Source organism: Pongo abelii, chromosome 9, assembly GCF_028885655.2.
Source record: "Pongo abelii isolate AG06213 chromosome 9, NHGRI_mPonAbe1-v2.0_pri, whole genome shotgun sequence".
Taxonomy (NCBI): Eukaryota; Metazoa; Chordata; class Mammalia; order Primates; family Hominidae; genus Pongo; species Pongo abelii.
The window spans coordinates 57,191,343-57,214,981 of record NC_071994.2 but is presented as its reverse complement, the minus strand read 5'-3'; the positions used below and the strand labels follow the sequence as shown (position 1 = coordinate 57,214,981).

The following is a 23,639-nucleotide window of genomic DNA, read 5'->3' as shown; positions in this document are numbered from 1 at the left end:
TGAAATTCCTTCCACCTATACATTGGCCAAAAATAAGTGAAGGTTATTTTAAAATCTGATCACTTATAACTCCAGTTATGTTCTTATCTGACTTGACAAATGTAGGACATTTCATTAGCAGAGAAAAAGGTACATGGCTGTGATCTGGCTAGGAAATAATGCTTTTGTGTTGATTGTTCTAATGAATCAATGGAAGTATCTTCTAGCCATTTCTCTGGATGTTTCAGCCAAAGAAGTCAGGCATATCTGTGATAGGCTGTCCTAAAATTATTAAAAAACCAAAAAGATAGGGAAACCAGCCAAGCTCTGTGTCCATATTCCTGTTAGTTTCCAGGAGGAGGCCCTGGGGTTGTTTTGCTTATTTCCCAAGGTTGTCAAACACGATGCTATCTCCACCAACATTTTCAGAGCAATTTTGGAGCTGCTTTGAGAGTTTTATGGTGTAGAGTGAAGGTGAACTGGAGTAACAAAAACTGGTGAGGAGAGAAGATGCCATCGTGGGTTCATTTATTCTTCTAGTCATTCATATAAAAATCATTGATTCATTCAAAAGATGAAATCTGCTTTAATACTTTAAAAAATATCTTATTTTTAAGAGTGCTTTTGTGCCCAAAAATAACTTCTTAGAGTTAACTAGGATTTAATATTTAATCGAAGTTTTAGGTTTTTATCTAGATTTTCTTACAAATCACATCTATAAAACTAGTATTTTATTCATAAATTAAGATCATTTTCACTTATTGTCAATTAGTACTTTATTAATTCAGGCAACAGATTACACTTACCTACAAAATTAGTGCTGTTTGAAAGCTTGGATAATTAAATTTTCTTAAATATTTTAGACTGCATTCATAAATTTAATATACCTGGTTTCCTTAAGCTCTTCAGATGTCTGACAGGGTAGATTTACCAGCCAAACAAGCAAAATCTTTCTAAGCACTTAAGCAACTCTTGCAAATCAAATAAATTAAATTTACAAATGTCATAAATTATTTTCATAAACATTTCAATTCTTTTTACAACCGTAATCTGATTCTTAAACATTTCAGCTTAAAAGTCTCAAGTAAAAAATCAAGTCATTTAAAATTGAAATCACAAGACTGTTTTGTCAGATCCTGTTATATGTTGTGTATTCTTTTAAATGTTATAAATACATAATGATTAACCCAATGATCACAAAGCCTTAATCTTAATATTATGATTTACTTCATCATTCTTTTTCATCTTTTTAAACCTTTCCCAGATTTAAAATCACACACTCTGAAATAAGGGTAGTCAGTTAATCATCTCAGGTGGGCTCAGCGCCATCATATGGTTTTTCTCCGACCATTTCAGGACCAGGACACAGGAATGGTCCAGTCCTCTTCCAGGAATGATGGTTCCAGAATCATAGCTGAGTACACTGTAGTTCTTTCTGCTGTGTTATCAAGGTCCCCAAGCCACTTCTCTGGAATTTCATTTCACCACATAGTAAACACGAATTCTCTAGGTTCCTTTCAAGTTGCTATCTTAATCAGTTTTTGTAACTGCTTTCAACATTTATTGCCTGATTTGGGTCAGTGGACTTTTGTGCCTCATCCCAGGTTGTACCTAATTTCCTTTGTCACTTGATTAGATTCAACCAGTGTCCTTACTGCCTGAGTGAATTCTGCATGCTTTCCACATTTTTCCCATCTGACTCTCAGCCACGTGTCTGGAGTTATTTTACAAACAAATTACGCTTCCCCATTAGTTAGCATGAGTATGCCAAGTGACAAAAAGCAAAAGAAAGGAATTTACTATTTCTCATGGCTGGATCTCCCAGGGCTGCTTCTGGCTTTCCGTATGGCTGGATATGGGCGCTCAAGCGATGTCAAAGGCACACTTCCATCCCTCTCAGCTCTGCTTCCCACTGTGCCAGCTTCCTTCTCAGGGAAGTGAGAATCAAGTAGCCACTGGCAGCTCTAGGCTCTATTGCATTTTTCTTCATTTTTGCTTTTTGTGTGTGTGTGTGTGTGTGCTTCATTCTTCTCAGCGTTTCCTGTGTAGTCACATAAGTTTGGGGAATGCTCCTTTAGGCAAAGTTATAGTGATCTTTACTGGACTTCACAGCTGTTAAAATGTTGATGTACTGTTTACAAGTGTGAATCTCCAAGAAGGCAGGAGATTCCACATTCCCTTCTTAGGGCAACATTCTTATCACAGAGCATCTGGTGGAACTGGTTTTCCTCAGAATACATCTGCAAACTCACTGAACTAATCTTGGTGGCTCATGATCATTTGTACCCTGAATGAGAAAAGGACAAGTTAGAACTAAGTGACTTTACGTCAAGATGAACTTGCCAGTATCCCAGAGATCCAGAAGCAAAGGAGACAAGGCTGGTTTTCCAGCTGCAGGGGCAGCTTTGGTTTCTGGCCACAGACAGCTCTGGCAAATATCGAGGCTGCCCTTGCTCATTGTGGCCTTCCCTCGTGTCACTGCCCTTCATCCTTGTCATAAGTATCCCCCACTCCCACCCATGGATTAGATCCCTGGCTTCCCCTCTTCTGGGTGGCTCAGTTACAAAGGCTTCCTGTGAACTCAGGGTAAGCACCTAGTGCTCCAGGCACTGATATGGGAAGAATCCTGTGTATCAAGGGCCACATGCCCCTCCGGAATATTATCTTGGTGTTGAAAGGACACGGGGGAAGAACGGTTACAATTTCAAAGCACACAGTCTGGGACTTGGATTCATGAGCATCTGTTACAACTGCTGTCCTTCCTCCCTGCCAGCCACGATCCTCTCCCACCATTCCCCTTTCTTCTTCATCAAATTATGAGAAATTTTAGATACATTAAACTCCTAACCCCAAAGAGCAGATGCAAGAAAAGACACATGGGATTTTCTTTTAATCACTAGAACAAATTTGAGTCATTTTCCATCTGTGATGCCATGCTTTCCCAATCAGATCCTCCTGTGGTTACCAGCCTAGGTGAAACAGGCACAGAAGCTGTGACTCTGCAAAGAATCATTGGGCAGGGAGCTGGGCTTAGAATCCACTACTGGTGGCAAGTTCGCACCAGAAACTTGCTCTGTCTTGCCTCTGCACATTGAGTTCATCAGGAGGTATTTAAGGAGCACAGACTGTGTCTTTGGAGATGGAAGGCACGTGGTCCACCGAATGAACTTGACATTGCTGCAGCATTGTCCCTCAGTCCTCATGGCCTCAGTTTCTTCATTATGAAACACCCTTAAGAGTGACTAGGAGAATATGTGCAAATGTTGAATAGTTTGGCATATGGCACAGGCTCAGTGAACAGCCGTTGTTGCTACAGAAGGCAGCATGACACAAACTAGAAGGAGCATATTCTGCAATTAGACATTTGCTTTTTAAACCCAGTTCCAACACTGAATGACATCGGTCAGTGTACTTATTCTTTCAGCCTCTATTTCTTCTTTTGTAAAATGGGCAGGATGATACCTACCTTGCAGGTATGATATGAGGACTGGAGAAATATATAACAATATATTTAAAGTACCCAGCACAATGCTTGATCATGATAAGCACTTAGTTGTTATCGCTAAGCAGGCCCCTGCATATATTTGGAAGATAGGACAGCCCTTTGTATAGAGAATAGCTGGAAAACTGTAAGAGTGTATAGAAGCAAATAGAAATGTGTGACACTATGTAGGAATTCAAAGTAGATGATGTGGGTGGGCTGGAGTATTTGAAGAAAGCCTTAAAGGAAGAATTTGGAACAGGATGGAAGGCTGGGCACAAGAAGTAGAATTACAGGAGTGAAGGGTGCAGAGTTCCAGAGCTGCTGGACCTTTGTGGATTCATTCACGATAAGCCCCTTTTGAGCCCTCGCTCTCCCTGCCTCACCCTCCCACCTTAGGACCACCCTCACATTCCCCTGCATTTCTGTGCGATGTTCCAGGTTGGGTTTTGGAAGCCAAATAGTGTTGAAGGAGAAGGTGATGAAAACCGGTTTTTAGTAAGCCGTTGTCTTCCTGCCTGATCAGCAGAGCTCAAGATGTACAGGCAGGTATCTTCCAAGCTGCTGGAATGAACTAGAACTTTGGGGTCGTGTGTGTGTGGCAGACGTGCTGTTGGCTTTCAAAATCTTAACCACTCAGCATTTCCCTGGTTCCACGCTGCCACTTTGTAGGGCTTTCAGCAAGACTGTGGAAGACTGAGTGGTAGAATAATGAGGTTAAGTCAATGCTTTGGTATCAGACCTGCCACTCCTGGCTGAGTGACCTTTAACCAGGCTGCCTGGCCTCCCAAGCCTGGCTTCCTCCTGAGAAAGTGGGCTGTGTCACATCTGGTGTGTGCTGAGAATTGACATAATACAAAACTGTCTGCAGTCACAGTAAAGAGGGTAGTAGGTTCTGGAATCAAAACGGCTGGATCAAGATCCACTCTGTCTCTTCCTAGCCCTCTGACCTTGTACAGGGTGTCTATTTTTTTCTAAGCCTCACTTTCTCTGCCTGTACAATAGAAAAACAATAATACTTACCCTTTTCCCCTATAGGTCAATTAGAGTAGTGTCACACTGTTCTTGGAAGCTTGCTTTATTGTCTACTTGACTTCTCACTTCTGTAAGTTTCTGTCAGCAAGTTTTTTTTGTTTGTTTGTTTGTTTTTGAGATGGAGTCTTACTCTGTTGCCCAGGCTGGAGTGCGGTGGTGCGATCTCAGCTCACTGCAACCTCTGCCTCCTGGGTTCAAGCAATCATCCTGCCTCAGCTTCCCAAGTAGCTGGGATTATAGGCATGTGCCACCATGCCCGGCTAATTTTTTTGTACTTTTAGGAGAGATGGGGTTTCACCATGTTGGCCAGGCTGGTCTCGAACTCCTGACCTCAGGTGATCCACCCGCCTTGGCCTCCCAAAGTGCTTAGATTACAGGCATGAGCCAACATGCCCAGCCCTCGATTAGCAAGTATTTATTGAGCACTTGCTACATATCTGCTACCCCATAGCAAACAAATGAGTAAATGCAACAGGGTGACGTGACAGAGTGTGACAGGCTTGATGGGTAGTGGGGTGGTTTTTCTGAGAAGGTAACACTTCAGCTGAGATCTGAAAGATGAGAGGAGGCAGGGACACGTGTTCAGAAAGGGGGACAAGCAACAGAAAGCCTCAAAGAGAGCAATCTTGGCTTAGAAGGAATAGAAGTGCATGTGATCAGAGCCACTTGCAATGGAGAGGGGTGCAAAACAGGACTGGGGTAGAAGGCAAGCTCAGAGGGTCTCGAGGGGCCATATAGAGAGTTTGGACTCTTAATTACCTGAGACACAACTCAAGGGTATTAAGCAGTAGAATGACAGGATATTCTGACTGCTGCGGGGGGATGGACCATTAGGGAGCAGAAGCAGACCACAGAGACCACCTGGCCTTTTAGCAGTAATCCAGGCAGCGTTGACCGCACCATGAACTGCAGGGTGGCAGTGGGGGCAGAGAACTGCACATTTGGATATGTTTTGGAAGCAAGGTGATAGGACTGGATGCTGGATTAAACGTGGTGGTGGTATTGGCAGGTAGGGAGATGGTAAAGAAGAAAAAAGAAAGAGAGAACCATTGCTAAGAGACTGGACTTAGGCAGCTTGGGACTGACCTCATTTGGTTGGAGGGTTGGGAAATGAAGAACATCTATTTTAGATGTATTTGGGGATATTATTAGAGTTAGAGCTGCTAACCAAGTTGACAGGTTTCTCCTAACTGTTGCCGCTCTCCCTCCCTCGGCGTTTCATTCCAGGAGTGAAGTCTGCAGAAGTCATACAGCAGCTCTGCCCTCTGACCCGACAGGTGCCTGCTGTGGAGTCCTTCCCTGCATGCTTTTAGCTCTAGTCCCCAGACTCACTGCCCCTACTCTGCCACTAGGCCTGGGAAGGAACAAATTGGCTTCCATTAAATTCCCAGGATGAAGTTGAGGATGGGGTAGGACATGGGTAGTGTCTGTAGCCACCCCTGCTATGGAAGCACTTAGTTTGGGGAAGGTCTGTCAGCCTCTTCACCCAGCTTCCAATCCCAGACAGCAATGATTGACGTGGAGATGAGTCACATCTGAGGCAAAAGAGCTTTGTCCGGGGCTTCATGGCATAGATTGGATCTTTTCGGGGATGGTGTTTATCTGTCTGTGTCATCAACCTGAGCTGGAACAGCCTGAGGTTTTGGTGCTCAGGATGTGTGTTTGTCTTGGCAGCTGGGACGACAGCAGCTCCGTCAGCAGCGGCATCAGCGACACCATAGACAACCTCAGCACTGATGACATCAACACCAGCTCCTCCATCAGCTCTTATGCCAACACACCTGCCTCGTCTCGAAAAAACCTGGATGTGCAGGTGAGGAACACAGGCCCTCCCAGGCTCCTCCAGCAGCCTCTGGCAGCAGGGAACCTTGGGCTTGTGGGATAAGAGGGCCCTTTGGGGCAACCAGAATCTCCAGGTTGATGAGATGAGGCCCAGCCTCCTGCTGCCTCTGCTCTCACCTCCTGACACTGACCTGTGTCCACAAGGGAGGGGTCAGGCAGGGGGTGGTGGACACAGGAGTAGGGAGGCTTCACCACCCTCACTGTGTGGACTTGATGAAATCACTCTTCCTCCCTGGACCTCGGTTTCATAATTTTTTAAAAAACAAACAACAGAAAAGGATGTTGGACTTTAGCAGTTTTCAGCCCAGAACGTGTGTCTCTTATTTGCCGCAGAAAGCCACTGCTATCCAGGGGAACTTGTCTAATCCCTCTAGGAGGATGGGGTGGAAATAAAGATTGAGAACTCTGGACCGGAAGGCCAGGATGTCCTGACCTGTGGTTGAGAACTCTGTCTCTGGGTTACATTCCCCTGCTGACGTGTTTTATTTGGCCCACAGTGTTACCCTTCTTTTAAACTAGATTCCCTGTCACATTTTTAGAATTACATTATTTCACATGAAAATGTCTTCCGGGTTGCTCTTGAGAAAAACAAAGATATTGCTTCTTTGAGCCTACATTCTCCATGTGGTGACAGTCAACAGATGTCCCAGTATCCAGCCCCTTAGACCTGCCACTCCTGCTCCAGTGTGCACAGCTGCTACCCTGCTGGCCAGCTGTACTCCTTAAATTACCTGCCTGACCCCAAGGCACTGGAGTTTCCCATTCCTACTTTAAGGCTTCAGGTTTCACGTTTCAAATGTGGTGTAGTTTCATGTGGACACGTTCACTGACCCTCAGACCATTCCTTCATGATTGGCAAGGGTTGGTTCTGAAAGGCCCATTTTACTAGTGGAAAAGTAAAGTGCCATCCTCACAATTTGTCCCCAGTTTGGGACTGACCAGCACGAGGACTGGCCAGCTGTGGTGGCACTGGCGTAGTAGGCTGGAATCTTTTTCATGATTGATCCCTCCCATTGCAGGTGCCACCCCTCCCCACCACCCGTGTTTGGCGAACTCTTGGGGAAATCTGTTTGGGATGAAGTCTCAGAGCAACCTTGCGGGGTGCAGAACTAGCACTGCCCTGTCTTTGACTCCCTTCCATAGCCTCTTCCTTTCTCAGCAGTGCTTTACTTCATACAGATAGGAGCTGATTTGGAAATCTGTTTTCTTTTAAAGGTGTCTCTTTTTTGACAATAGGGCTAAAAAAAAAAAAGGATGTATCAGAGTGGGAGTAATTCTGTCCCACAGAAATGGAAACGTTTACTGCCTGATGAAATACATTAGGTGTTGCCCCTGGGATTCCCAGTTACTTCTTGTATTCTTCATTTGAGCCAGACTTTCTGATTATTGTTCAGAAACCCAACCTAGTGACAGTGGGTAGTGGTAGTTGTTTTAAGAAACAAAAACTACCCATATGACTAGAAAGGGGGTCATGGGTAATGCTCTGTATCTTAATCTGAGCAGTGGTTATGTAAGTATGTTAATTTTCTAAAATGTATTCAAGCTATGTACTTAAGATTTGTGTACTTTACTGTACAAAAAGCAAACAAACAAAACCTAAGCCACACTTCCCAAGCCGATCACTGTTTCCTCAGTGATTAGACGCAAGTCAGAAGTGCCCAGCCAGGCTATGCTCCTGCCACCAATTTTTCTTTCCTTGTGAACACTATTTTTTTTTTCCTGAGGCTCATTGTATATTCAAGATAAGAACAACCAGACTGTCCTTAGATACTAAGGAGGAAACCAAGGAATTGCTCACTTGCATCTATGTATTCAGGAGGCAGGCTATTAGAGGTACTGCAGATAGAGAGAGAGAGAGAGATCCGTGAGGTTTCCGTTTTTGACTTACAAGGTAGGAGAGGCTTGCTCCTGAGATGCAGGTGGAGCCAGTAAAACACTGTACTGGAAGAATGTCCTTGTCTTTGTTCCCTTCTTGCAAAGCTGGAGTTGAAATCTCAGTTCCACATTGATAAACACCTCAGATTTGTACATGATTTTCTAGCTGATACAGTCGCCCCAGCTCTTTAGACCAGCTCTTTGCTTTCATCTTGTAAATGTCACATCAGAAAAGGTTGCAGGATTCTGCACAAACATGCCTTTTGATCAAGATCAGAAGTTATTTTAAGGGATGTAAATGGTTTACTATTCATTGGGTAGGTTTTTTTCCTATAAAACTACCTGAGTTTAAAATGTTGAAATGAAAACTAAAAAAAAGTAGGTCTTAGAGTAAACTAAATGCAGATTACACCAATAGTTACTAAGATTTCTAATGCAATGGTTTCTTTAAATGGATTTTTAGTGACATTCCTTTTGTTCCTGTCCAGGGAGCATCTCAAAATATTTGAATCAACATAATTCACAGGCTCCCATCCTCCTCCCTCATATCATGCTGAGGAATGCTAAGGGCCATTACTCCTGTCTGAGCAGCATCAGGCAATGGGAAGATGTGCGTTGCACCCTTCCCAAGAGCTGCGCCTTCTATGCTGTGGCTCATTTGGGTTCCTGTCACATACTGGTTTACCCTGGAACAGGGGGGCAGCACACGGTCTGCCAGGCAAGACATGGGGAGGCAGGGAGAAGTGGCTCAGCATGTCCATCAGGAAAGCAAATTGAGGACAGGTTGCCTGCCTAGGTTTTTGCTGTTTGAAAAGCCTCTGAGAAATAACTAAAGCATCTCAGGAACAAGGAAGTTATTGTCTGCAAAACCTAAGAAACAGCCACATGTAGCTGATTGAAAGAAGAGGAGATGGATCATTGGGAATGGAGATTCCCTTTGTCTGTGAGGGACTCCGCTATCATTGGGGACATTGAGGAGCAGTGGAGAATGCCCCTCACAGAGCACAGGTGCCCAGCTGTCCAGCATCAGCTCCTGTGCCCACTGTTTTCTCGGGGCCAGGCAGAGAATCCCCTGCTTGAGGCCCAAGAGCCTCTTGAGCAACTCCTCCAGCAGAGCTGGTGAGTCCGGTTGGCCAAGCAGATTGAGGTATCAGGGAGTAGGTGTGGACTTGGAAGCCAGATGATCTTGAGTTGTGCTCCTCACTCTATGACATCCTTGGATGAACTAAGCACTCTCTCCGAGCCCCTGCCTCCTCATCCATAACATGGCGCTAATTAGATGCGTCTTCAAGGGTGAGTGTGAAAATAACAGGGAAATGCTTTATCAGCACATGCTTCTCTAGGTGCCTGAGACTGGATGGTTGCTCAGAAGTTACTTTCTTTCCTTCCTCCTTCCCTCCATTTCTCTTATCTCTACCCCCCTTCCTCCCTCCTCTCCTTCCCTTCATCCTTTCCCAGCCCCTTCCACCTGGGTTAGCTGTTCCTCTGCCTCCAGCCTCCATTCATGTCAGTTAACTAAAGGTTGACTACGTTCTTAATATATTTTGTTTGTAGTCTCAAAGCAACTCATCTTACTTTGCAGTATTTTATTTTGAGGACAGATGTTGGTGGCAAAGGGCTTTAACAAACACACGCAACTCCCTCACATATTCATCTGTACATTCAGTATTTTCTCTCAGTTCTGTGGAAGGCACCATCCCAGGTGCTGAGGAGCAAAGAAGCACACATCAAGATTTCCTCTCATTTTCAATGCCTGTGAAATGTTTAATAACATATGCGGGGGAAAAAGATAGTTCCATGTCAGTTTATTTTTTGCTACTCAAGGAAATAAAATTGTGAATTATGTGGCAAGAATCCCTGTCTTGTGTTGCCTTGAATAACCCTAGAGCTCTCTAGATGTTGGCATGGATGTAGGGATGGGGTTTGGCTGGGGGCGAGGAGGGGTGCCCCCTTCTTCTCACCCACTGGGTAAGTTACTTTTCCTCTTCAGCCCTGTATTTTCCTGATGTGTAAAATGTGGATAATAACACAGCCTGAGAGGACGAGTTCAGGCTGTATGTGGAGGGACACAGTGCCTGGCAGGATGACTGGCAGGCGATGATGTTGACGCGGATAATTATCTCCATGGTCACTGGGGCTCAAACTTGAGCCAGCTCAGCGTCTAGATCCGCAGGGGATATGGCACAGGGAGGGAATATCCCTGCCTTCCAAAGGCCTGTGGCCCAGTGGCAGAAGAGACAAGTACCTGTTCTCCCTAATGCAAGACAAAAGCAGGATAAATGCTAAAGATGGACAACAGAGTGCTGGGGATTTTCAGAGGCAGGAAAGTTGGTAATGAAAAGAACCACTGTTTATTGAGTCCCCCCACACTGAGTTCACTGAGTTCACCATCAATGCTGTAAGAGACCTATTTATCATCCGTGTTTTATACATGAGGTAATAAGTTCAGAGAAGTAAGGCAATGTCCTCCAAGGTCATGCACAGCAAATGAGTGGCAGCACCCAGCACTTGAACCCAGATCTGTCAGACCCAAAGCCGACACTCTTCCCCCACATCATGCTCCTCAGGCCTCACCTCTTGCTCTCAGAAGATTGGTCTCCCTTCTGAAGTCCCTTGTGCATGGCTTCTTTCCTCACCTTCCCATGTGGATATTGAATGACTACAAAGACTTCCAAGAACAGGCAGAAGAAAACCCTTCAGAAAGGAGGTACCATTGAGATGGAAACAACTGGCAGAGGCATGGAGGGGAAGGCAGGATAGAACTCTTCGTACGTCCCCATGTGGATGTCCTGCTGGCTGGTTCCACTGTTGCGAGCTCCAGGAAAAGAGAGGCTGGGACTTTCTCATTTTTTAATCCCAAGGGGTGCCACCTTATAGTCCGGCATGTAGCTCATGAAGGATTCAGAGTAGAGCTGGGAAGGTGACCACTCTGGACCAAGCTAGGGAGATGTGATGGCTGGATGATTGTTCTTTCCAGAGAGAGAAAGTCAAGCCACATTCCCAGGCCAGGGGCATGTGCGCTCTCTCTGCCACTGATGGAATTGGAGTTGTATGGGTCCCACCCAGAGGCTAGACTAGAGCTGCTCTAGAACTGGGGTTGGGGAGCCTGCCAGTATGGAAGGAGAATCTGCTGGGTATAGATATTAGGTGCTACTGAGTATGCACAAATGTATCATATACCTCGACTTATCCTTAGGGAGGGCACTGTGGCATGGTGGTTAAAATGTGGGCTCTGCAGTTAGACTCCCTGAATTCCCTGCATCTCTACTTCCTCACTATGTGATCTTGGGAAATTTTCTTTTCACTCTGTGCCTCAGTTTTGTCATGTAAAATTGAGACTATTAACTGTAATTTCCTCATAGGTTTTTGATAAGGATTAAATTTAATGATACATATCAAACACTTTAGTGCCTGGGACATAGTAAGTACTCAATAAATTGTAGTTGTTATGCTACTAGTATTAGCACCATTACAGTTCGATTGGGGGGAAATAAGTATAGGAACATTAAAAGAATAAATAATGCAGTAACCCAGGATGTGGCATGTGCTAAATTTTCAGTACCTCTTAGAGCATATTAGAATATGTTAAAATGTACTTGAATGTAAGCTTCATGAGGTTAATGATTTATACTTGTTCATTACAGTATTCCTAGTGCGAATAAACTTTCCTGGCACGTAGTGGCACCCAATAAATATTTGTGAAGTGAATGTTCCAAAGCCAAGTTATTTTCTGCCTCAGGGCCTTTACACATGTGGTTCCCTCTCCCTGGTATGCTCTGCCCCAAACTCTTCTTTTACTAAGTAAGTTTCTTCTCTTTCTTTAGGGTACTTCTTTTTGAACTGATCACTGTCACCTACCCACCTCATTGTCATCTAAATTAGGTCAATGTCTGTATTTATTTCTCAGACTTTTTGTCTTTCTCCTTATAATAGTCTTCGTAGTCTACAATTACACCCTTGTTTGTATTTATTTATTCTGTCTCTGCCTGTTTCACTGGATCGTAAGCTCCACCATGGGTGGGAAATCAGTCTTATCCCCAGATTCTCTGACCCTCCTTGGTGCCTGGCAGACAGCAAGCATGGAGTAAATTCTGGTTGGTTGAATGTACTGGAAGTGTTTAGAGGAAGGAAACTGACCTGAGGTAGTTGGGACAAAGAATGGGCAACTTTAGTTTCTGTAAGATTGATATAAAGATAAGAATACTTGAGTACTTACCCTTTCTGATTAAATAGAGGCTGAGATCGGATAAGATGATTTTGCTAATTTCTGTTGTGGCCTGAAAATTGTGTGTTCTTTGGCTCGTTCCTTGGCTCATTCATTCGCTCATCAAGCTTTGAGTGAGCTCCTGCCCTGTGCTCACATGTAGGAACTCCCCTCTCTCTGTCCCTTGCCACAGCTCAATGATGAGCTTCCCATAGCCAGGGAGTGTGTGTTTGTCCTCCTCATATCTCTAGTGACTAATACTTAGCTGGAAAAAAACAAATGAAAGAACTCATAAGGTGTCTGTAATGGATGAGTGGAATTCATGAGGGGAGAACGGGTTGGGGTGGTGTGGGGGAGGCGATTGAACTTGGGCTGCCTATCTGTTTTTTGCTTTTATCCCATTCAGCCATTGTATTCCATGGAGGAAGGCATTTGTTCCACTCTTGGATGACAGGCATTAGGCAGATTCTTGCCAGGTGTTCATTTTAATTTCCTATCTTGCCTACTCTCGGTAGTTAAGCATTGCAAATATGGGACTGGTATCTTAGTATACCCACCCTGAAAGCGCTCCTGACCTCCCTTCCCCATTTACTGTGCTGCTTCTCACTACTGACATCCTCCAACTGGCCTCAAACCCCAGGAGGCCTCCAAAGCATTCTGGTCAGCTTTATGCCTTTTAGCTGCAGGAGATCATTAACGTCACACTTCTGTCCCCTTCTGGGTTTCATGGCCAGCAGGTCAGGGCTCTTCCGAAGAAAGCTGGCTAATTATATCCCTTGTCAGAACAAAATCCCACAAGGGGAGCAAAGCAGTGGCATATAAATAATGCTGGGGTCGGAGCAGGCACCATTGACTCTCCACATTTGGGGGAAGTACCATTTGAGGATGTGCTTCCCCTCAGCTCCTGGATCTCCCTGATTTGAGTTGAACCAGCAGCCACCCTTGCTCGCTTGCTCCCTTGCTTGGTGTGTTAGATCCAAAGATCTCACTGCGGTGGAGTGATGGGAAGAAGGCAGAACAAAGGGAAACGGGCCAGGAGACTGGATGCTGGTTAGAGATCAGCCACCAGAGTTGAAGGAGGCTTGTTCAAGTGGCAGAAAATAGGTGGTGGCTGAATTCCCACTGCATCTCCATCTGCTCTGCCCCTTCCCCTCGCTAGGGCTCTTTCCTTCTTTTTTCCTGGGCCCCTTTTCCTCTCTTCCCTCACTCCTTTCTTTTGCTTTTCTTTTCTTCTTTTTTGAGACAGTCTCGCTCTGTCACCCAGGCTAGAGTACAGTGGTGCGATCACAGCTTACTGCAGCCTCCACCTCCCTGGAGTGATCCTCCCACCTCAGCCACCCGAGTAGCTAGAACTATAGGTGTGTGCCACCACACTCAGCTAATTTTTCTATTTTTTGTAGAGATGGGGTTTTGCTATGTTGCCCAGGCTGGTCTTAAACTTGTGAGATCAAGTGATCATCCCACCTCAGCCTCTTAAAATATTGGGATTATAGGCGTGAGCCACTGTGCCCAGCCACCTCATTCCATTCTAAGGATACATTGATATTATTTACTTTCCTCGGACCAAAAAATAAATCAGTCTTTCTGACAAGATAACCAGAGTACAAAAGTCCAAACATCTTTAAAGTAATGATTATTTTTCCCTTAACTACTCCAGTGTTTTGGCATTTTTGCCTTTGGAGTGAGGGGATTCCCAGCCTGGGATTTGGGAAGGACTAATTCAGAGAGTCTCTGTCCACAGACTGATGCTGAGAAGCACTCACAGGTGGAGAGGAATTCCCTGTGGTCTGGTGATGATGTCAAGAAATCAGACGGAGGCTCAGACAGCGGCATAAAAATGGAGCCAGGTTCCAAGTGGAGGCGGAATCCTTCTGACGTGTCTGACGAGTCTGACAAAAGCACGTCGGGCAAGAAGAATCCTGTCATCTCCCAGACAGGCTCATGGCGGCGAGGCATGACAGCTCAGGTGGGCATCACCATGCCAAGGACGAAGCCGTCAGCCCCGGCAGGCGCACTGAAGACCCCAGGAACTGGTAAGAGGCCGGGGCTGTCTTGGCCCTACAGTTGTCATTTTGAAAACCAAAGCCATAGTTAACTCTAGCAAGGACTTGACATTATATATTTTGTCTCAGGATTTATACTCTGCTAACAACGAGCTTCCATAAACTTTCACATCCCTACCTTTTTCTAAGTGGAAATAAGTAAGCATGGGAGCCTCTTAAGCTCTGAAGATGGTTCGGCTGTTGAGACATATTGAATTGGTTTAACTAGACACTGGGTGAGTTAATGCAGCCAGTTCAGGCTATTCAACAGCGTGGGTTTATGAGCTATGGGTGTATGGTGAGCTGATGTTGTCCCTGACTTAGGGGATATTTATAAACAAGGGCAGAGGTATCCCCTGGACATGTTAGGGACAGCCCTTTAATGGACAGAAGGTGAAAGGTCAGGAAAGGCAGGGGGTTCTTTCCTCCTAGACATATCAGTGATTGGCTGGCTTTGCTTTCTCCTGGGTAAATTTAGACTGCTTTGCAAATGAGTAAAATTATTGACATTTCCTAAAAGGCTCACGGTACATTAGTAGACTATATTATTTTTATAAAAAGCTCTTTCCTCTGCCTCCCCAAGGGAAAAATGAACCAGCTCTTCAGAGGAGGAGAGCATCTTAAACAGATGAGATGGATGAGCTGGCTCTTGGCTTGCAGGCTAATCTTGCTGATCTCTCTCTTAGGAAAAACAGACGATGCAAAGGTGTCTGAGAAAGGAAGGCTTTCTCCTAAAGCCTCCCAGGTGAAGCGCTCCCCATCAGATGCAGGCCGGAGCAGTGGTGACGAATCCAAAAAGCCCCTCCCCAGCAGCTCTAGGACACCCACTGCCAATGCCAACAGCTTTGGGTTCAAGAAGCAGAGTGGTTCCGCCGCCGGCCTGGCCATGATCACAGCCAGCGGGGTGACTGTCACCAGCAGGTCAGCCACACTGGGCAAAATCCCAAAGTCATCTGCACTCGTCAGTCGGTCTGCTGGTCGGAAGTCAAGCATGGATGGGGCTCAGAATCAGGATGACGGGTATCTAGCCCTAAGCTCCCGGACAAACCTTCAGTACCGGAGTTTGCCGAGGCCCAGTAAATCCAACAGCCGGAACGGGGCTGGGAACAGGTCTAGCACCAGCAGCATAGATTCCAACATCAGCAGCAAGTCCGCAGGCCTGCCAGTGCCCAAACTGAGGGAGCCTTCCAAAACAGCCCTAGGCAGCTCTCTACCAGGTCTGGTCAACCAAACAGATAAGGAGAAAGGCATCTCATCAGACAACGAGAGTGTGGCTTCCTGTAACTCGGTGAAAGTGAATCCGGCAGCCCAGCCCGTGTCCAGCCCGGCTCAGACCAATCTCCAGCCTGGAGCCAAGTACCCAGATGTGGCCTCTCCCACACTCCGCAGGTAAGTGAGTACATAAATGGTGCTGAGCAGAACCAGAATACAGGGAATGGATTTAGTAATTTCCTGTTTCTTAGTTGAAGCACCCTCTGTTTTTCTCCACTTTAGTCCTCCAGTAAAGCTGTTTGGTCAGATCCTGCCGGCAGTTTTGCAGTTGACTATTTTCCCATGTTGGGATGAAAAACTTAGGCCTCTGGAATCAATCATCTTAGAATCAAATCTTAGGTCCATTTTAATTAGCTGCCATATAACCTTTTTTAACAATTCTGCCTTAGTTTCCTCACCTGTAAAATGGGGATGAGATACTTTTTGTCAGGCTTTTTGTAAAGATACATCTTTGTAGCCATGTCTGGTCGTAGCATGCACTCAATAGAAGTTAGCTACTGCCAGGCACCGTGGCTCATTCCTGTAATCCCAGCGCTTTGGGAGGCTGAGGCGGGCAGATCACGAGGTCAGGAGTTCGAGACCAGCCTGGCCAATATGGTGAAACCCCATCTCTACTAAAAATATTAAAAAAATTAGCCGGACATGGTGGTGTGCACCTGTAGTCCCAGCTACTCAGGAGGCTGAGGCAGAAGAATCACTTGAACCCAGGAGGCGGAGGTTGCAGTGAGCCAAGATCACACCACTGGGTGACAGAGCGAGACTCCATCTCAAAAAAAAAAAGAAGAAGTTAGCTACCATCCAATCCAGAATGAGGTCTTGATACACCCTTGGACCTGGGTGGGTAGCTCAGGGGAGCAGATACTTTTTTTTCTTGTGTTAATAATTCTTCAGCTGAGCTTCCTCATTATGGCAGGCAGTGATCTTGACCAGCTCCTTCCTTTACTCACAAAGCCCAGTGTCCCCACATATACTTTTACACTACTCCAGAATTCCAAGTCAGTCTGAAATTTTAACTTCCCCCTCCCCATCACACACACACACACACACACACACACACACACAACTCTTAAAGAAGAAATATTTCTGAAAAAGAGAAATTGATTTCCTATTACCTTAAATAGACATCATTTTCCCACATTTTCACACTGGGTGGAAGCTCTAGATATAAACAGATTATTCACTTGTTTTAAGTTTCTTTTAAATTTATTCAACTTTTGCCTGTTCGTATTATCTTATTATAATATCTACTGGACCATTCTCCAACTACAACTGCTAGGTTACAGTTCATCCTACTTTCCCAGGAAATTTCTTATCATAAGAAAGAATAAGTCCCAGGAAAAGAAAATCAAGCAGTGAGAAAATAAAAATTATATGCACACATACATAGTTGGGGATGAACAGGAATGTTTGAAAAGACTTCAGAAGAAGCATTCCACATGAAAGGTATAATGAAGCAGTTCACTGTTCTTTGTCCAGACTTGATTATTAGAATTTCAGTAACGATTTTTTTTTTCCAGGGGTAAGTCTGTTGTGCTGCTCTTTGTTGTTTTAACAGATTGCCTTGTAAATGAAAATTTTCTCTGTTTCTTGCCTCAAGTAGTATATGTAATATTCACTCTTTGGTATTATAGATTTCCTTTACTAACTACAAAGGCATTTTACTAGACCCTTAGGCTAGTGTAATAGAATGCTTGAAAATGCGTGCAGCTCCTAGGGCTCTACATTGAACACCTTTTAGCCGATTCCTGGTAAATTACATTTTTTCCTAAATCGTTAAGGTATTCTCAGTTCTCTTGATATGTATTAGTATGGTGAAGAAAAATCTTTGGTAAATGTGATAAATAACTCTCTTCAAATGATCTGAAGGACTAACAGACCAAAGATTAGACTTTTGTATATAGTCATGCATAGCAGGATGAGGAGCAATATGCAAAAGTCAGAAAAAAAAGTGGATGAGATTTGGGTTTTCTAATAATTGGAAGTGCTTGGCAATGGAGCAAGTTACCCTTTGAAGTAACGAGGTCCCTGTCATCACTGGAAGTATGTAAGCATTCTAAAGCCAAGATTCTACATTAGGATATTTCATTCCCTGGTTGTCACCAGACACAAAGTGTTTCCCTTCTGCCACCACACACTGTAGTAAGGATAGATTGATTGATTGTCTTTACAATACTTGAGATTTATAGGACTGTCTGGAGAGGACAGAGATCAAACTGTCACCACTTTGAGCACCCAAGGCAACCTGCATGTCAGAAATATGTAGTAGTTTTGTCACTTGTGAGATACTTACTCCACACAGGTTTTAGTGAGTGTAATAGAGCCTTTGCATTACTAGAATGTGGACAATTCTCTGACTTTAAGATAATTTCAACATTCTACCAGAGAGCTCTCTGCCAGTGGAAGAGGGGGCATTTATGTCATTCCTTGTAGTCTGATGGCACATTTTTGGCCACGAGCAGGGGAGATGACATAGAATGACATTTCTGTGTGTCTGTCACAGAGACACAGTTCACACCCAGTGTGTCTGGTCTGATGTCTTGTGAACCAAGTAAGATTTCCAAGTATGTCACTGGATAAGTAAGCTCTCTGGCTTCAAAAGATACATCTTTCCAGTTGCGCTTTCTATTGTGGATAAATCTCTGAAGATACTTTTCCTAGGCCCCCTCCAAATCTAGATTCATGCTCTTGATTCTATGTTTGTGCTCAGAGGTCAAGAAACCAAATCCCTTAGAGTTAAGCTGTCATAAACTGTGTGCCTGCTTTATGCCTGGGGTCGCAGAGACAGAGATGATGAAGACAACCATCTTCCTGGGCCAGGGCAATTTTCTAGTTAGTCTATCCATTGAAAGAAAGGGAAGCAAGATCTTGGCCCAGTGTCATGTGAATAGGTCTGTAGAAAATTATTACTCATGGCTCTTTGGCTCAGATGGAGTCAGAGTCTCAGCTGCAGCTTAGAACTTGAAGATGGCAGCCTGTGATGCACTAGTGTCTAGGCCCGCTTTATGGCCGACCTTTCCCTGAAGTACCGTTAGCCATTTCAGTAGGAATGGCTGTGCTTCCTTTGCCAGGAATTCTCACCAACTCCTCTGCCCTACCCTTCTTTAACAGTCCGGTGCCCCTTGGCACTGGGTGTTCAACCTACACAACCCTTTGTCTCTTCACAGACTCTTTGGTGGGAAGCCTACCAAGCAAGTGCCCATCGCCACAGCTGAAAACATGAAAAACTCGGTGGTCATCTCCAATCCTCATGCCACAATGACTCAGCAAGGTAACCTAGACTCCCCGTCAGGCAGTGGCATCCTAAGCAGCGGGAGCAGCAGTCCTCTCTACAGCAAGAATGTGGACCTCAACCAGTCTCCGCTAGCCTCCAGCCCCAGCTCAGCCCACTCGGCCCCTTCCAACAGCCTTACCTGGGGCACCAACGCCAGCAGCTCCTCCGCAGTTAGCAAGGATGGCCTGGGCTTTCAGTCTGTCAGCAGCCTCCATACCAGCTGTGAGTCCATCGACATCTCCCTCAGCAGTGGAGGGGGCCCCAGCCACAATTCTTCCACTGGCCTCATCGCCTCCTCCAAGGACGACTCCTTGACTCCCTTTGTCAGAACCAACAGTGTGAAGACCACACTGTCAGAAAGGTTGGTGCTGTGCCTCTGGCTGCCTTTCTCAGAAAGACACCCTTCCAAAAATAAAAAGATTAGCTTAGGAATCCCAAATGTCGAATAGCCTTTGCCTGTAAGATTTCTCTCTTTCTAATTACTGCTGTTTTTCATGGGGAAGCCACTTTGGGACGGAATCAAGCTTGGCTCTGCTCCCTTTTATCTTTTCCTCTGTGGTTATTCTTGGTGCTTGGAGCTGCTCAGTCTCTCGGGGGCAGATTTATGCTACCATTTGAAATGGCATTCAGCTTTTGAAATCCTTCAGTTTTATCCTGTTTGTTCATCAACAGCTTCTTTTCCCTCCCCTTGTAATTGTGCAAGCAGAGCAGGTGACTGGGTGCAGGTGACATGGAGCGTGTAGTAGGATGCTCTTTAGACAGCTGGGTAGGTTTGTTGTCATCGTGGCAAACACCCTCCTCCTGGACTGATAGGAAATCAAGAAATTAAAAGTGTTCTCAGAGCCCTGGATTTCACTGCAGCAGGGATAAATGTGTCCAGTTTCCGCATATAGGGAAGAAAGCGAGGATCAGCATGGGGAATGAGAAAAATGTATATAAATAACAACACCTCTCCTTTCTTCCAAGCTAATGTTCCTTCTCTTGTTTTCTACCTGCCTGGATTTCTAGCCCTCTCTCTTCCCCTGCTGCTAGCCCTAAGTTCTGCAGAAGTACTCTGCCCAGGAAACAGGACAGGTAATGACATTGCAGGCCGGGGACCAACCGAGCCTCTAGGTTCTTCTGCCCATTCGTCGTCAAGCCAGATGTCTTGTGCGAGGCTGTTGGTCTAAGCCTCCTGCTTGTGTTTGTGGCTCTAGTGTACTCTGTGACACATGGACATGCCAGTGAGAGTCTGTTCCTCTGTCTGCTAAAGCCCAGGGAGAGGTGGAGTTGGGCTGGCCCCTTCATTCCCATTTTGGGAAGGCGACCTCAAACCCTGCCACTTGATCTGGGGCAGCGGAAGCTCTCGCTTGCATCTCTTGTGGCCTCCTGTGGCATGTTCCTGCTTTTCAGCTTCCTTCCCATTCCTTTTGCCACCCCCAACCCCAAGCCCAGAAATGACCTGCCACCCACTGTGTAGCTTGGCCCTCACCTTTGTCTACCCCTCCCCATGCAGCTGCCTCTTCTCCCTTTCAAAATCCTTTGCTGAAGTTTGGCTCATTATGTCTTGCAGACTGTTGTGTTCTGTGTGCCCATTTCCTGCGATGATAACGAAAAAGAATGTGTAAAGTATTAAGACTTTACGAATGTACACGCTTGTGTTTGCCCCCAGCTGTGGGTGGGCCTCAGAGATGGATACTGACCTTAATTTTGTGGGGGAGTGATGACTTGGCCAAACATAACAAACAGATGTTGTCTCCTGCCAGAAAAAAAAAAAAAAAACCTTTCCCCCATCAACAGTGAAAACTTTGTTTTTGTCAGCTCACAGACCAAGCCTTTAAACCGTTGGTCTTTAGAAATCCAAATGCTTTGACTTTATCAGCCAGCAAGTTGTAACATGCCCCACCCAGGACTCAGCTCCTAGCTATGCCTGGGCCGCAGAAATTGAGAGGGACCTGGAATTCACTTCGTTACAGATGAATTCCAAATATGCAGACTGCTGGCCTCTTGAAACCTCCAACAAGTCCCTTCTCCCATTTGAAGTCATTGCCAGTGGCATTTAGGGGGTGGGCCAGAGTTAGGGGTGCAGGGAAGTGGGCATCCCTCTCTCTGAGAAGCTGTGTTGGTGCAGAGAGTGCCCCTGGGCAGCAGAAGGCACAGGACCTCTGCTTTGAGGTGGAGCAACCCCTGAGTTTTGCTTTGAATCTGTGGAAAATGAGGAACAATTGGGGTTAAGGGACTCAGGCCTCCTGGTGACCTGGGGTAAAGTATGCACTGGTGTCAGCTCAGGCTGAGGATTGGGTTTCTTTTGTTTTCCACGGATGTGGATGTGTTGCATTGCATGCCTAGCTGGATAAGGCACTTCCTGGTGATGTGCACCTCTTTCTCCAGGGCCCTTCAGCCCCCTCCCTAGCTTTCCCTCTTCCTGCCTTCTGTGTGCCGCTCTGAAGTTCTTATTTTTGTTTTAACTTTCCTACAGTGACCCGCACCTTGATAGGAACACTTTGCCTAAGAAAGGACTCAGGTATCTGTGTTTCCTTCTTGCATCTGTGCCATCTGTTGTGGCTTTGGAGCTTGGCTGTGTGACTCCTTCATGGCTGGTGGGGGTTTGGGCTGGGCTGGGGTCCCCGCTTTGACCACCACAGCAGGACCTTTTGAATGACGGCTCCCCTTGCACCCTCTTGTTCTCACTCTCCATTTGTCAGCTTATTTGCTTGAGCAGGGGCTGTGCTTTTTCAGGCTTAATGCGGTAAAACCATCTCATGAAAAACATCCCTGGGCAAGCCCAAGGAGCAGTCATTGCTGCTTCTGGGGCCAATGGGTTTAATTTCTGAGCGCTTCACCATGACCATTCTGTTCACACGGCTGTCTTCCAAGAGAAAGGACATGACTTATAGCATACTGATGTGTAAGCTAGGACAAGAGCACAGGAGGAGAGGAATATTTTCCCCCAGTTTGAAAATATTTAACTTTTCTGCCCATAAAAAATTGCTAGACAGATACTTTGCCCTTGTCTAAATATTCTAATGGAAAATTGGTCCACTTTCATTGCCCAACAAGACATGGGTGTGATCATTTTTTGGTGGATAATAAAGAAAAGACTCCCAGGAAGGACTGTCCTTCCATTCCTGGTAAGTGGTGGGTCAGGTTCATTTTTGGTGCTAGTCCTGGCAAAACAAGATGCTATAAGTCACCATTGCTCACACCATCTATAGCACTTTGCCAATCAGAGAAACTTCAGTTTGCTAATGCCTCCCCCGTGATCTTGCTGTCTGATGGTTGTAGCCATCATTTCTTCTGCTTTCTAAACACCACATGCCTTGTAGCATCAGCTTCACCCTGCGCTAAGCATTAAGTGCTTTCGCATAAAATGGAACTTGGAATGAAATGTTTCATTGCTGTCATGTATGTCTGTAGTTAATAACCTGTAGCTCTTAAGACTAAGAGCATTTTGAACAGTAATGTGAGGTAGGTATCAATGCTTCCTTTCAATGGGATCCTCTGAGTAAAGCCAATTCTAAAAATCTAAGAAGGAAAGTATTAAAATCTCCCAACAGTCATCCTGCAGGAAGGAGTTGAGCAGTGTGGCCTTAGAGGGGGCTTTGGCAAGGCCTTTTGTACTTGCCAGTTTCATTCGTGCCTATGAGCTGCTTGTCAGCAACCATGCCAGATGCTTAAATCATGGCCACCCTCACTGTGAGTTTGACTTTGATGCCCCACTGGTGCCCTGAGAGAAAGCTAACTTCTAAATGTTAACATTGTGAAATGGTACGTATACTTCTGTAGCAGATCTAGCCTATCAAAATTATGTAGCTCTGGTTTTTTAAAAATTCAGAATAGAGATACATGACAGGCTATTTTCAGGCAATTGATGTGTCCTGGAAAGTTGCATGTCTGTCAGATATAGTAAAAACATTAAGGAAGAAACATTTCTGTGCTCCTTCTCACTCTGACTCTTCCTGTGTAGCTCACCCACTCCATACACATGAACATCCAGTACGAACACACTGACAACATCTTTCCTTAAGCCCAAAGAATCCCTCTATTGACATAATCAGTAGTCACTCCATAACATATAAGTCCAAGGATACCCTGGCCACTTGGCGCTCAGAAATTTCAGATGCAGGCCAGGTGCAGTGGCTCATGCCTGTAATCCCAGCACTCTGGGAGGCCGAGGTAGGTGGATCACTTGAGGGCAGGAGTTTGAGACCAGCCTGGCCAACATGGTAAAACCCTGTCTCTACTAAAAATACAAAAAATTAGCTGGGCATGGTGGCACATGCTTATAGTTCCAGCTACTCGGGAGGCTGAGGTGGGAGAATCACTTGAACCCAAGAGGCAGTGGTTGCAGTGAGCCGAGATCATGCCACCTTGCTCCAGCCTGGGCAGTAGAGGAAGACTGCATCTCGAAAAAAAAAAAAGGAAAGAAATTTCACATGCTACTTATGGGCATAATGAAAAGAGCATGCATTTTAAAATCAAACATGGATTGAAATCTCAATTCTGTGACTACCAGCAGAATCCTTACCTTCCCTGAATGTAAAATGGGAATAATGGCATCTGCATTGCTGAGTAGGTCTGATGCTTTGGTAAGATAATGCACATGAAGGCACCTAGCACATTGTAGATGTTCAATAAATCATCACCATATACATTTCA

The 23,639-nt window shown here is 45.3% G+C and overlaps 1 protein-coding gene across 19 annotated transcripts in view; it reads left to right on the top strand.

The window, feature by feature from the left end:
• The window catches only part of NAV2 (neuron navigator 2), an 882,771-nt gene that overhangs the window by 785,059 nt on the left and 74,073 nt on the right, over positions 1-23,639 (top strand). For 16 of the 19 annotated variants that reach the window (XM_063728134.1, XM_063728135.1, XM_024254960.2 and 13 more), the window contains 6 exons: positions 6,170-6,308; positions 14,158-14,449; positions 15,145-15,847; positions 18,895-19,362; positions 20,010-20,075; positions 21,460-21,504. In XM_063728134.1, coding sequence (XP_063584204.1) covers positions 6,170-6,308; positions 14,158-14,449; positions 15,145-15,847; positions 18,895-19,362; positions 20,010-20,075; positions 21,460-21,504 — 1,713 coding nt within the window. The remainder of the gene's footprint in view (positions 1-6,169; positions 6,309-14,157; positions 14,450-15,144; positions 15,848-18,894; positions 19,363-20,009; positions 20,076-21,459; positions 21,505-23,639) is intronic. The other 3 variants (XM_063728127.1, XM_054525834.2, XM_063728128.1) reach the window with 2 other exon arrangements.